This window comes from Convolutriloba macropyga, chromosome 1 (assembly GCF_964194025.1).
Source record: "Convolutriloba macropyga chromosome 1, txConMacr16.3, whole genome shotgun sequence".
NCBI lineage: Eukaryota > Metazoa > Xenacoelomorpha > Acoela > Convolutidae > Convolutriloba > Convolutriloba macropyga.
In genome coordinates, this window is record NC_134468.1 from 426587 (window position 1) to 442404 (window position 15818).

Here is a 15818-nt window from a genome sequence, read left to right on the forward strand (position 1 = left end):
TATTACGCTGGAGGGCGGGGTATGGAGCCTCTCCCTGGATTGCATTGCAACCATCTGGGCTACAGCCCACTCTGAATTATTTTGCCCTGCTTGTCGTTCTTGAGCTATTTTATGTTTTGTTAGTGTACTGATGATCCATGTACACAGGTGGTCTAAATTAATCTAGTTCATAATTTCTAAGCAGACATGGGCTCTCGTAAGTATTTCTTTGTTAATAGCCCCACAGCGATAGCTGGGGCCTTTATTGGCCTCTTGTTTTTTACGACTCGAAAGGGAGTATTGGTTTTCTTAAGGTTTTTTTACCGGAAGTACTTTGATTAGATAGCGTTTTGACTTAAAAGCGAAAGAGAGTAAAATTACCGTGTGAACTATTTTTTTCTGAATGAGAGAAGGTTTCTGATCATGCGCTTGGAACAATGAATGACTTTTCAACTTTGAAAAGTGTTTTTTTACAGAATGCCGCAATTAGATAACCTTTTTAAGCCGTTTTTTTGTACAATTGGCCCAATTGTTTTGCTTGTAATTTATTTTTAAATTTTTATGTGAACCTGTATTATTATGTTAACCTCTGAAATTGATACCACAGTGTTTCTAAGAGTCTGATAATCCGTTTCAAATTCTAAATGAGCACATTTTTCCCAATTTTTAATTTGATATTTCATGCATTGAATGCATCTTTATAACGTGAAGTATTTTTGTCTGCCCGATTTTGTCAGTTTTTTTTCCAATTTTTCTCAATTTTTTTCTGTTTTTTGATTGTTTTTTGTTTACTAGAAAAACTCTCGGTGTACACTGTCAGTGATCCTAATTTTGTTTTACTTTATAATCGCATAATTTTGTGGCATTTAGTATTTGAAATTCTGCAAGATTTTTTTCATAAGTGCTATATTGAAAAATTTTTTTTACAATTTTAATGCAAAATAATTTATTGTTCCCAATCTTTGAACTCTGTTTCTACATTTTGATCTATACAGGAGTATGGCTGCATAATTTTTTTTTAATTAAGGAACCATAACTGTTTTTCTCCTTCAAATTTTTTTTTTCAATTTGATTTTTCGCTTTCAAAAATAAAGAACAGGTCTTTTTAGTTTTTGTTTCTTTCATTATTCTGCGCATTCTAGCGTGTATCAGTCTATCATTTTCGCGAAACCTCTATTTCTAATCAGCTCTGATTTTATCAGTTGTTAAAAAAGTGAGGATTTTAGACTTTCTTAGATTTTTGTTGTTTGCAATTCATTTCATTTGACATAAGGCGGCACTGAGAATTTGCTTGAGATGCCGTTTAAAAATTTTGACTGGCATTTACTTACTACGAATAATAGGGTCTTAGTTTTTGTTTTCAACGTTATTCGGCCTGTATATCCTGTTTTTTTTTTGTCTTTTTGGTTATTAATTTGTAAATTTTTCAACTACTTTGCTGATTTTGAAGTATTTTCGCGGCGCTTTTGGACCATTATCGTTTTATTGAATTTATTGTCATTTGAATTAAAGCCTGATGACTGTTGGCCTTTTTTACTACAAAGGATGGATAACTTGTTCTCATAGCTTTAAACAACGGTTTTCTTTTGTATGAGTACTTGTACTACATAATAAATACTAAATTTTGTTTACCTATTTTGCCGAAATTTTCTTTCGTTGCTTGACTCGGGATTGCTCTTTTCTCTGCATTGATGCTTTCTGTATAGAGACATTAGCTCTCTGAAAAAGCAGTTCTTGCGGTGGATACGGCTTTGTGTCGTTTCCGGAATTCTTCCGACTATGTTTTTTATTTCGTCGTCAAGATTTTTGTTACGACCATATGACGTCACATGCACTTCTAATCTGCTTTTTGTTCATTCGTTCATGCAATTTCAACTGAAGTGCGTGCGTAACGTCATTGCTCATTCTTATTGGAGCGAGTTTTTTGTTTTTTGCTTGATTACGTTTTTAGTCACTCGTGACTTACCTCACTCTCAAAAATGACTTCCTCAATTTGACATTGACTTTTCTTTACTTTAATTCAAAGAGATAAGGTTGAGTGAAAAAGTGTCACTCTAAATTAAGCTTATTTGAGAGCAGCTAATAGAGGCAGTAAGAAGTTATACAGATTCTTAATCAAAATATATCATCTCATCCTTCAATGAAAAGTAATTTTTTTGGTCTGTTTTTTTAAATGTTTTTTTAGACGGCAGATCTATGGAGCTATTGCGGCTATTTTCTGTCAATCTGCCAGCTATGTTTCAAATTTATTCGCATATATGTTCTAACGGCTTGCTTTTTTCACCAATTGTATATGACTAAATAATCAAAATGGTCTTTTAGCGGAAGAGAAAACTAATTTAGCATATAAAAGGACGATGATGGTGATCGATTATACCCTTAAAAATTGTAACCAATGTTTCAGAGTGAAATGTGATGTCAAAGTTTTCGACGAAGGGCAATTTTTGGCACACTATTGGTATTTAAATAAATTCGCGACTGTTTGTGAAGAAAGGTGAATGTAAATGCAAACACGGCCAGAATGTCAATAAAAATGAGCAATTGTCCTCATGTAGTATCAATTGATCTGAGCAATCTTGCGGAGATATTTACAACAGATCAGTCAAGTGCGAGAGGTGGGAATGGTGGCAGAAGTAACCACCGTTTTACACACTGTTTAGAGTGTGGGAAGCAGACTGTGAATCTGTGGAAGTGTCTTCAAACGGGATGTGAGTTTGTAGGATGTGGAGAAAAGTACAAGGATCACAGTCAGTCCCATGCACAGGTGTGTTAAAACAATTTAAATTTTGTATGATATGGCTCATCTGAAGAAAGATATAAACAATATAGTGCAAAATACCCAATGCTTCAATAAGCAAAGTTGAAAATCCAATTAAAATTAAAAACAATGATTAAAATATAGAAACGTTCAACACTTTCAAATTGTTTTTTTTGAAACATGTAAATTACTCGGAATATAACCCTAGGTTTATATATCTTTAAAATGTTTGATAAATTAATCAGTATTGTTATTAATATAGTAATCTTAAAATTGTTGTTGTTCGTTCTCATAAGTATAAAAAGGATTTAAAGGCTCCTATTTGTCTATTAGCGGGTACTTTTTTGTGCTGATCGAGCCAAAACTCGGTTAAATCATTTGTAAATCAAGTTTTACTGTTAAAAGTTCTATTGAAGAGGGCAATTTGTTCCATTTTTGAACGTTTTTCAAGATCAAAGATTTGTTACTCCACTTCCCTTTCGTTCTCTTTTTTATAATAATTTGATTTGTTCTCTTGTTCTGTCGAGCGTTATGGCGACTAGTAAACAGTTTAAAATTTTCGGATGTTTCCCAGTTTCATATCTGTTTGTAGCTTCATTAGGCTAACTTTAGAGATAAACAATTCGACTGACAGGATACCATCATTAATGAGAAGATCAATGGAGTGGTCAGACTTTTGTCGAAAATAACAAACGTTTATTCCCCAGTTAATTTGTTTGTTTATGCGGTTTATGTTTTTAGCTGTAAGAGTTTAAAGGAGTACTGCACTGAAAGAAAGATGAGTACAACTGACTTGAAAACATCAATTCTTATTTTCAAAGGAATTTGATTTCTTACAAGATACAAAGAACGAATTCCATCAGTCATTTTGCTTAACACTGAGTTCAGGTGATTTTCAAAAGTTGGGTTTGAATCAATTTGTACTCCCATATAACGACAAACATGAGCTGGTTTGATAACTTCACCTTTGAAAGTAAACTCTGGATCCGAATTAGTATGATTTGTAAAGAATAAAATCTGTTTTATCGGCATTTAAAGTGAATTGATTATCTGTCTATTTGTCTGTTTGTTCTTATATCTTTTAAATTTTTAGTGGAAGATTTTCATCACTTTCAAATTTGCATATAAAACTAGTGTCATCCGCAAATTGAACAACATCATTTTCACCTTCCAGTTTTTCAGAAAAATCGTTGACATATAAAAAAAAAAGAAATCCTAACACAATTCCTTGTGGAACACCATAATTAATAGATATTTTATCTGATAAGTTAGTACCCAATTTTACGCATTGTGTTCGATTTGCTAGAAAAGATTTGAGAAGTAAAATTGTTGGAGAGGGATTGAAATTTTCAGCTTCCTTGAGAAAGATCGCATGTGAATTTGAATTGAAAGCTTTTACAGGATCTAAGAACACAGCTCCTGTGTAGTTGTTATCTTCCAAATTTTCTACCATTTTTTCAATAAAGTAAAGCACAGCATCAGTGGACGACTTTTTAGATTGGAAACTGAATTGTTTTTTTTTTTTCAAAGCGCATATTTTTCAAGATATTCTAACTGATTAAGTAAGTCTTTCAAAATTTTTTGCAAAAGTTAGTGTTGCGGAAATTGGACGATAATTTTTTAAAACAGAAATATGTCTTTTTTTGAATATTGGTGTGATGTGTGCATCCTTATGAATTGTTGGCAAATTTTCCCTTGAATACAATTGTAAAATATAATCTGAAGATGTGTTCCAATAGCATTTTTTCCGGATTTCAATGCCCAAGCATTGATGTATCCCAGCCCTGGTGCTTTGTTGTTGTCTAGATTGTCAATAACTTTATAGATTTCCCTCAAAGTAAAAGGTTAAACTCTTGACATTTCCGCTCTTTTTGTTGACGTTCAATGGAACAATCTGCCATCTGTAGATGCCCATTTCTCTAAAAACTCTGTTAGAAGCGTTACAGATTTATTTTTTGTCTTTCATTTTTTGACCTTTTTCATGAAGTTCAGTGATGTTTGGACTGTTATTTTTCTTTCCAATTTTTCCAATGAATTGCCATTTCTCTTTTGCGGTTTAAATTTTCTTAAAAAATCCTTCTTAAAAAATAGCTCCGAAGTTATGACGAATCTAAGCAATTTCTTAAAATAAATATTTTAAATGAATTTTTGTTGTTTTTGTAGCTGGAGGGACCAATGCGGCCTTTTTGAAAGATTTTTTGTGTTTTAATGGGTGTATATCCGTGGTATAAGTTTGGTTTTCATGACTTGAGTTTCTGCAAATTATCAGAAATTTTGTCTGATTTCAAAGTTTGAACCTCTTTTCTGCCTCTGATTAACCAGCGTTTATCTAATATGCCAGGGTTTTTGTTCCTGCTGTTTTACATTTTAAAATTTTAATGATGGAGCACTTTGGTATTGAATACGTTCATCCTGAAATATTTGTAGTATTATCTTAGTGTGTTTTGATGAGAATTGTTAGTTGTTCTGCTGGTCCCGCAATTTTAAATTTGCACTCATTGAATTACGCAATGTAGTGAATACGGTCAAGGTCAAAAGAACAAAATCTAAAGAAACGGGATAATGGCCTGGCACCAAGACTTAACGGTTAAGGACTTAGTAGATGAAGCTAAAGTTACGAAATGTAGTGAATGTGGTTAAGGGCAAGAAACCACATAGACCGATAAGGACTGATCGTTAATTAATAGTGTGTTTGGTTATCAGTGTTCATTACAGCAATTCGGAGCTCGCATTAGTGTTTAGCATAACAGCCCTCAGTAGATAAGCCGATTAAAAGTAAACTTATGTGAACTAATTTAAACTGCTCGCCGAATGGGACTATTTTCCAATAATCTGCCTGTCTGGCTATGTGTAATTAAATCATTTGTTTTAGGGAAGTGGGCACCCTCTGATGATTAATCTAGGAACTCGTCGCTGCTGGTGTATCTTCTGTCAGACGGAAGTACACTTGCGAAATAACAATCCTCCAATTCCCCTTCCAAGACCAGCGAGTGCAACAGATGGGATCATCGGTGATGCTGCGGGTTCTGCCAAAGGTACCGCCTCTATGGCTGCCTCCACTCAGACGCTCAATGCCAGCATGACATCTTTGAGTTCTCTAGCGAGAGAAAATGTGAATTCATTCGCCCAAAGTAAGGAAAAATAAATAGTAGTGGCTTAAAACTTGGAAGTTGATTGTCAGATATATTGAGGTTAACTTTTTACGCGAATTTTTTGTTGGTGGAAATGAAATTATCTATAGAAAAGAGGTTGCCAATGTCAAGAAATTATTAGTTGCGCTTGTTATCTTGGATGTTAAAATAAATTTGCAGGTCGGATTAAATGTGTTTAATAGCCGCCCTCATCTTAGCCGGCTATTATAGCTCTCCTATTTTTTTACGACTTGAAGAGGAGTATTGGATTTCTCTCGGTTTTTTACGACTCGAAGAGGAGTATTGGTTTTCTCTCGGTTTTTTTTACAGGAAGTAGATTTGTTCACGCAGCATTTTGACCTAAAAGCAAAAGTGGAAAAGCTGTCTTGGTGAACAGATTTTCGCTAAGCGAGAGAATTTTTTTGATCATGCGCTGCGCTTCGTTTAGTGAATGCCTTTTTGACTTTGAAAAGTAGTTTTTGACTGAATGGCACATATAGATAACCGTTTTTAGCTGTTTTTTGAACTAAGTTGCCCAATTTTTTTTGCTTTTAATTTGGTTTCTTCGAAATAAAGTTTATTCGATACTATATTGAAATGTCAACCTCGGAAATTGATTCCACAGTGTTTTGCAGAGCCTGAAAATGCGTTTCAAGTTGAAAATTGGCATATTTCTTGATTTTTTAGTTAATTCTTGGCTTTTTCTATTAATTTCTTCGTTTTTGGATATTTTAACCGTCTTTTTGTCAAAAATCAGTTAATATCGCAACTTATCTTCGATAATTCATATACTCAACGCCTCTTTCTACCTCGATGTAATTTTGTTTTATAAAATTTACATATACTAATCCGATTTTGGTAGTTTTTTTTCAATTTTCGTCAGTTTTTTTGTTTGTAAATTGGTTGTAATTGCTAGAAATAACCTTTTTGTGCAACATGAGGGACTTTAATTTCTTTTCAATAAAAATTGAATGATTTTTTGGCGTTAGGTTTTTGGAAAACAGTTAAAACTTTTTTCATAAATGCAGTCTTAAAAATTTTTTGACCATTTTTTTTGCAAAATGTCTCAATTTTTCGTACTCATGAATTCTGCTTTTTCCTATTTTTGTTCTCTTCAAGAGAATAGACCTTTGTATCGGATGATTAGTTATCTTTTATATGTCTTGAATGCTGAACTATGAAATGTATTCGTTTTTCTTGAATTTTTTATTGATTTTTAACTTGTGTTTTTGTTACGGTGTTCCTTATATTATGCCCATATTCTTCACATTCTAGTTAGTATCATTCTATTTTTGTCCTGGCACCTACATTTATTTTCGGTATATTGATTTTTTCAGTTGTTAAAAATGAATGATTTCAGCTTTTTCTCAGATTTTCGTCATTTCTTTGGTTTGCATTCGATTTCATTCAACATAAGGCAGTACTGAGAGCTTGATAGCAAGCCTTTTCCACAAATTTCACTTAAGACTTTACTGCAACTTTCTTCCGGCCTTGGTATTAATTTAAACGATTTTTTGCCTTTGAATATTCTTCTGCTTATGTCTTTTCTATGATCAATTTAATTTTTGAATTAGTATGCAATCATGTTGTCTAGCATATGTACAGCAAGGAACAAGTGTGTGTTGTTTTTTGTCTTAATTGCAATGATTAGAAGTGTAATTATAGGTGTTTTCTGATTCTTAAATTTGAGCTTTGTTTTGAAAAGATTTAACTTAGTTTCTAAGATTATTATCTGCCGTTTGCGTTCGCGATTCTTTCAGATAGGAATCATGAATTATTTGAGGGCAATTGATAAAAATGCAGCAAAAACTATTACCGAAAACATTTTGCTTCATTTTGTTTCTCTTGGTTACAGTGGTTTGAATTTCACCAATTTTTAGATCAGACCCGGGGAGGTAATAAGTTATGGTTTAATACAAAAAGTAATGGCTTCAGCTGCTTTTGCACATCAGTTGCTCAGCAAAGCAATTCAAAATGAACAGAGTCAGTATAAAAAATTGAAGTCAGGAATAGAAACGAGATGAACCCATAAAGCCCAATTTTAGATGCCAGCTATTTGAACGTCGTTCCTAGAAGTATTAGTTACCATCTCTAATGCTTATTGGTTTTGATAGTAGCCCATGTAGCCTCTCTCTGAGAAACAGAAGTATGTTCAACTACGAAATGCCATCAATATAAATCAGACTTAAAAAATGTTTTTGTACAAAAATCTTTTTTTCAATATCTTCTATGCTTTCAATCCCAATCATGCTTATTGGAATCAACGGCGGCTATTTTCCGACCATCTGCCGGGTATGTTTATTTGTTGGGTGAGACAAAAGTTAATTGACGTTTCAAAGTAAGTTAAAGGTACTGGTGTAAGTAATCGGCGGCATTGATAGAAGACACGATTAATATAATGAATTCTCTGTGCAAAATTTCAGACGTGAGTGGCATGGACGAGGAGTCAGCAGGATCTGCAGATGACAATTCGAGTGACACAAGCAGTACATATAAGAGTTTCCCCATTTCCAATCCAGTGGGACTGGTCGGACTGAAGAATTTGGGAAACACGTGCTACCTCAACTCTGCTGTTCAAGTTGGTAGCTTCAATCTAGTTCTTAAATTTAGAGCTGCTTTTACCGACATTAGTCGTCGCAACTTAATCGGCTCTATTTACTCGATAGAAGTGTACAAATTTTTTCTCTGAGTTGGAATTGGTTTTCTGCTGTTTTTTTAACGTGATTTTATTTTTCACGCGGTGCTTCGACATAAAATCGAAATGCGTTTTGGGTTTTCTCCGAAAAAGAGTGCATGAGGAACCATTTTTTCTGAATGTTTCCAGCTGATTTTTGGTTTGAAACTGGAAGAATAAAAGTTACGGATATCCCTTGGATGTAATTCGGCAGTACAAATGATAATTTTCAATTGCTCTCAAACGAAGTTTATTTCATTTATATTACTCCCGGGGATAACGACCTCCAACCCTCCCACTCCTTCTCCCTCTAATGCATGCCCTAATTGTTGAATGGATTTCAAATTCTTTCACTCATTGATTAACGCAATGTAGTGAATGCAGTCAAGGTCAAAAGAGCAACATCAAATGAACCGGGATAAACCGATAAAGCCCGGTCATTAGGTCTTAGAGCATTAAGTTGTCAATGTTCAATAGAACAATTGCTAGCTTGCATTATTATTGAGCTTAATAGCCTTCAGTTTAGAAGCTAAATCATTTAAATTTTTGAATCTAACTATAACCGCACAAAAAAAATTAGAACACTTTCTGAAACATTATCTGACATTTTTCTCTCTTTTTTGTTTCAATCAAGATGATCGTCTATTTTGGGAAATTTGTCGGCTATATTTTATTTTAAGTTTGTTTTTGTTTAATAGCCGCCCTCATCTTCTCAGCCGGCTATTATAGCGCTCCTATTTTTTTACTTCGTCGAACTTTTTTTCGCTTTACCCATTTTGCCGCTTTTTCGACATTTTGCGTGAAATCTTTGTTTTTTCTAGGCTAGTTTCACTCTTCTGTCATTCTGCTCAAAGTCCTTTTAAACAGCAGCTGCTCAGCAAAGCAATTCAAAATGAAGAGAGTCAGTATAAAAAATCAAAGTCAGAAATAGAAACGGGATAAACCCATAAAGCCCATTTTTAGATGCGCGGTACTTGAAATTTGTTCTCATAAGTTTTATTTGCTATCTATAATGCTTATTGGTATTGATACTAGAGCCTGTAGCGTCTCACTGAGAGACAGGAGTATGTTCAATCACAAAATGACATCAATATAAATCGCACTTAAAAATGTTTTTATGCAAAAATTAATTTTTGTTGATATTTTCTTTTCTTTCAATCACAATAGAGTTATGGGAATCAACGGCGGCTATTTTCCGGCAATCTGCCGGGTATGTTTAACTTTTTTTGTTATTTGCTTCAGATTTATTGTAGTGATCTTGTGTTGTTCTAGTATTTGCGTTATTCCGATGGGTGGTTTTTGGAGGAAGGAGACTTCTTATCGTTTCCAGAATTCTTCCAGCTCTTTTTTACAATTTAATGAGTTTGATTTGTATTGGTGCGCTATCTTTTAAAGATCTGTTCACACTATTTTCTGCCCTTTTCTTTTCAATGTTAAGTCAAATTTGAGAAGTGCTTTTAGTCACGCTGGAGTATTAAGAGAAAAGGCAAAAATTTTTAAAGCGTGACATTTTCAGAATTCTCTTTCGAGTGTGTTGAGAAAATGGTAGTTAAACAGATTTTTTGTTTCCGATAGTACTTTTTTCACGTGCACCAATTTGATCGCTGTTTTCGCTGTCTTTTTTTCATTTTCAGTACAAATAATTTTAAAAGTACGTATGTTACAAAAAAGCATAGTTGCTTTTAAACCCGTCAAAAGGCAACGAATAGTTGCCAAAGACTTTGACGCTATTTGTTTTCATGAAATAGGTAATTTTTTGGATTTAAAAGTTTACGATTGATTAACGATTTTAACAACTTTGCAATTAACTGTTTCCGGAGCGATTTACTGGATTTTTTTATGTTTTGTAATTCCTTTTTCTGTTCTGTTACTTAATCTCAATATGGTTTGCTCTAATTGGCTCTCTTTTGAGGCACATGTTGATCAACACAAAGGGTTGATAAACATGTGTTCATATGAAAGTTTAGTTATTTTGACACCACTTGCTTTCAAAAAATATTGTTTTTGTTTAAAAGCCGCCTCATCATCTCATCCGGCTATTATAGCGCTCCTAATTTTTTTACAATTCAAAGATCTGTTCGCACATTTTCATGATTTTTGAAGGCAAATTGGAGTAGTGATTTTGGTCACGCCGAAGCAGGAAGTGGAGCGAAAAAGCGAGTGGTTTTGCGGCGTTAATTTTTTTCGCTCTAATTTTAATGTAGAGTGAGAAAACGGTGTTTGAACAAAAATTCGGTTTCTCGGTAGCGGTTTTTTGTTCACATGCGGCAATTTCACTCTGATTTTTACTGTTTTTTTTAACTTTTTGGATCGGATTTTTTCTAAATGGTTTTCCCAATCCATTCACAGCTCATTCTAGGCCTAGTTTTTTTGTTTGAAATAAAATTTCATTTCTCGCTAGTGGTTTTTTTGTTCACATGTGGCATTTTGACATTGATTTTCTGTTTTTTTCTTGTTTTTTTGATCTGATTTTTTTAAAATTTTTTATTCAATTCACTCATAGTCCAATCTAGGTTGGACTATGAGTGAATGAAAATTCTTTGAATTGTACGTCAGGACTTGACCTGCTATGTTTTTTATTTCGTCGAACAAAATTTTTTTGCTTTACCTTAGTTCACAGCTTGTTCAACATTTTCCGTGAAATCTTTTTCACTTCTCTAGGCTAGTTTCTTTCTTCTCTCATTCTGCTTAAAGTGTTTTTAGACAGCAGTTGCTCAGCAAAGCAATTCAAAATGAACAGAGTCAGTATCAAAAAACAAAATCAGAGATAGAAACGGGATAAACCCATAAAGCCCAATTTTAGATGCCCGTTACTCGAACTTTGTTCTTAGTTACTATCTCTAATGCTTATTGGTATTGATACTAGCCCCTGTGTGGTCTCACTAGGAAACAGGAGTACGTTCAGCTCTAAAATAGTTCGCACTTTTGTTTGTACAAAAATCGTTTTCTCACTAGTTTTTTGTCTTCTTTCAATCACAATCTTAGTTATGGGAATCAATGGGGGCTATTTTCCGGCAACCTATCAGGTATTTTTGATAGGTTACGAAAGAAATATGAAACTGCTTTGATATTTATCGCTTGATTTTTCTTGCAGTATCGTTCTATATAACCTTAGACTAGGGCAATGTATAAAGCTATGTTTTTGTTACAGGCGTTGTCAGCATGTGTTCCCCTTACTAACTACTTTCTGAGTGCATATGCGAAGACGGGAGATGAGAAGCCCCCTATATCCAAGTACTACAACCAACTGCTGAGAGATATTTGGAGTGAACAAAAGTTAGTGTACAGTTCCTTGGCCCAGCATTTCAGAGCTTTTCTCAAACGAAGCAGACCAGAAAGTTGTTTGTGAATATATTTAACGAGTGAGTTGATAGCTTGGTAAGAGCCTTAGTACATAAATGATTGACAAGGTTTTTGTTAATTGAACTTTGTTGGTCTTGTTTCAGGCCGAGCTTTGTGATACCCAGTACATTTGTGCAAGGATTCAAGACGGTGAATCCAGCATTCAGAGGCTATAACCAGCAAGACACCCAGGAGTTCCTCAGATGTTTCATGGATAGACTACACGAGGAGCTCAAAAAACCAATCACATACCCGGTAAGTCATTTTTAACTTATTTATTTAAGATATTTATTGTTCGCAAGTAGGGAACTGTTTCCTTTTGGTTGAATATGACCATACTTAATTTATAAAACAATGGTTTATTCCGGCTTCTAATAGACTGTACAAGTTGTGATCAGTTCAATACTTGTTATAGTTTACACGAGCTATGAAAACATTGTTTTATTCACGCTGGGAAAGGAAAAAGTTCCCCGAATTGTGGCGTGAAAATTTTGAATTTTGCAATTAGTGATGATTATTTAACAGCCGCGAAGAGATAGCGAGGCTATTACTGATCTCATCCTAGTTTCGTAACGGATCAAAGAGGAAGTATGGTGATCTTCTGTTTTTAACCTGTTAATTTTCACTGAAATGGGATGTAAAAGTCGCACATGCAAACAAGTCTTTGGGAACAATCTGCTGCATAAACGTAAAAAGAAAAGACAACAAGACTGGTTTTTATTCAAATCATTCCCGGGTTGACAAAAAGTTTTTTTCAAAGAACTTTCATATTATGGACCATTGACTTCATAAATCAAAAAAGTTTTAAAAGATTGGTAAAACTATAACTTTCCCATAAATGAAAGTTCTATGACTAAAACTTTTCCATAAATGGAAGTTTCATGACTACAACTTCTCCATAATATGGAAGTTCTATGGATACTACTTCTCCATAACAACAGAAAGGAGGTATTTAAAGAGTCTTGGTTTTTTCGTGAGTCCTCATGAGCTTCTTAAACTACAAGGGAAAACAGTTTTGACTGTTTTTCTTGGAGAATAAGCAAAAATAGAGGCTCTTTTTTTCCAAGACATGATATATAGCTCAACTCTAAAATCCCGGATAAACCAGGAACATTATAGCACATCATAGAAGAAAGAAACAATGCACAATTAAAATACAGCACATGGGATAAGGTGCCTGTAAAGGCACAAAGGGATGGACATTTAACAAAAAATCGACTTTTTTTTTTTAAAAAAAAAGCATTTTACCCCCCCCCCCCCCCCCAAAAAAAAGTTAAACCAAGACATCAAACCAAAAAAACCTGGTGCCTTACAGTCCTTATGGATAGAAGGCACTGCCAAAACAGTATGGGAAACATTGAACAACTAATTGACGCAGAAGGTCTTATTACATTTTTTAAATACGATTGACTTTTTGAGAAACATTTGACGAAATCACTTTTTACATAAAAAACGTTAGAAAAATTAGCGTTTCCGACCTTCACCTGTTTTATGTAACAATTTTTGAAGTTTTGACCCAAAAGAGAAATCTTGGGTAGCTATAACATCTCTATGGATAGGAGAAACTACCAAAACAGTATGGGTAACATTGAACAACTAATTGACCCAGAAGTTCCTATTACATTTTTTTAAATACGATTGACTTTTTGAGAAACATTTGACGAAATCGCAAAACTTGACTCTATATATAAATAATGCAAAATTTTCCTGATTCATGACCAACGTTAGCCTAACGGACGCTTGTTATATCAATTTGAATAGCCTAGACTCAGTAGTAAAGAAATTAGACTACTTTTTACATAAAAAACGTTAGAAAAATTAGCGTCTCCGACCTTCACCTGTTTTATGTAACAATTTTGAACTATTGACCCAAAAGAATAATCTCGGGTAACTATAACATCTCTATGGATAGGAGGAACTACCAAAACAGTATGGGTAACTTTGAACAACTAATTGACCCAGAAGTTCCTATTACATTTTTTGAATACGATTGACTTTTTGAGAAACATTTGACGAAATCGCAAAACGACTTTATATATCAATTATCAAAATTTTCGTAATTAATGGCCTACGATAACCTAACGCACGCTTGTTATATCAATTTGAATAGCCTAGACTCAGTAGTAAAGAAATGAGACTAATTTTTACATAAAATATGTTAGAAAAATTAGCATTTCCGACCTTCCCCTTTTTTATGTAACAATTTTTGAAGTATTGACCCAAAAGAAAAATCTCGGGTAGTTATAACATCTCTATAGATAGGAGGAACTACTAAAACAGTATGGGTAACATTGAACAACTAATTGACCCAGAAGCTCCTATTACGTTTTTTAAATACGATTGGCTTTTTGAGAAACATTTGACGAAATCGCAAAACTTGACTTTATATATCAATTATGCAAAATTTTCTTGATTCATGGCCAAAGTTAGCCTAACGCACGCTTGTTATATCAATATGAATAGCCTAGACTCAGTAGTAAAGAAATGAGACTACTTTTTACATAAAAAACGTTAGAAAAATTAGCGTCTCCGACCTTCACCTGTTTTATGTAACAATTTTTGAACTATTGACCCAAAAGAATAATCTCGGGTAACTATAACATCTCTATGGATAGGAGGAACTACCAAAACAGTATGGGTAACTTTGAACAACTCCTTGACCAAGGAGCCCCTATTACTTTTTTTAAATACGATTGGCTTTTTGAGAAACTTGACGAAATCACAAAACTTGACTTTTTATATCACTCATGCAAAATTTTCTTAATCCATGGCCAACGTTATACTAACGCACGCTTGCTTTATCAATTTGAACAACCTACACTTAGTGGTAAAGAAATGAGACTTATTTTTACATGAAAAACAATAGAAAATTTAGCGTTTCTGACCTACACCTGTTTTATGTAACAACTTTTTAAGCATTCAGCCACAAGAAAAATTTCGGGTTGTAATACCATCCTCATGGAAAGGATGCGTTACCAAAACAATATGGGTAACATTGCAAAACTCCTTGACACAGAAGGTCTTATAACATTTTTGAAATACGATTAACTTTTTGAGAAATATTTGACGAAACCACAAAACGACGTTATATATCCCTCATGGGAATTTTTGTATTAATGGCCAACATTATCCTAACGCACGCTAGTCATATCCCTTTGACCAGCTTAGACACAGTAGTAAAGAAGGAGTCGCATTTTTACATAAAAAACAATCGAAAAATTAGCGTATCAGACCTATAACTTTTTTTTAATCTTTTTTACCTGTGTTAACATTTTTTATGCATTGAGCCAACAGAAAAATCTCTTGTTGTTATACCAAGCCATCCTTATGGATAGGATGCAGTGCCAAAATAGTGTGGCTCACATTGCACAACAACTTGACGTAGAAGCTCCTATTATATTTTTTAAATACGGTTGACTTTTAGAGAAGAATCTGACGAAAACGCAAAATTTGACGTTATATATCTCTTATGGAAAAATTCCCCCTCTTCATGGCCAACTTTAGCTTAACGCAAGCTTGTTATACAAGTTTGGCAAGCATAGACTTAGAAGTGAAGAAATGAGACTAATTTTTACTTTAAAACTAAATAAATTCGCGTTTCCGATCTTTACCTGTATTATAAAACAATTTTAAAAGCATTGAACCTATAAATTTTCGCGGTTTTTGCCATCCTTTTCGATAGAACGCACTACCATAGGTTGAGTCGCTTTGAACAATAAATTGATCAGAAAGCCCATATTTTTTTAAAAAATAATTGACTTTTGAGAAACAATTGACGAAATTGCAAAACCTGACGTCATTTATCATTTATGGGGAAAATTAATATTCTATAGCCAACGTTAGCCTAAAACGCGCTTTATTAATCACTTTAAGCAGCCTAGACCTATCAGTAAAAAAAGAATAACTTTTACATAAAAGACTGGCAAAAAAAGTA

General features: G+C 33.7%; 1 protein-coding gene across 1 annotated transcript in view; it reads left to right on the top strand.

Moving 5' to 3' along the window:
* The first annotated feature begins 2340 nt into the window (after positions 1-2340).
* Positions 2341-15818, top strand: part of LOC142354532 (ubiquitin carboxyl-terminal hydrolase 33-like) — a 61808-nt gene continuing 48330 nt past the window's right edge. The window contains exons 1-5 of the mRNA XM_075406886.1: positions 2341-2743; positions 5610-5868; positions 8292-8446; positions 11694-11818; positions 11989-12139. Of these exons, the coding sequence (XP_075263001.1) occupies positions 2501-2743; positions 5610-5868; positions 8292-8446; positions 11694-11818; positions 11989-12139 (933 nt within the window). The 5' untranslated portion in view covers positions 2341-2500. The remainder of the gene's footprint in view (positions 2744-5609; positions 5869-8291; positions 8447-11693; positions 11819-11988; positions 12140-15818) is intronic.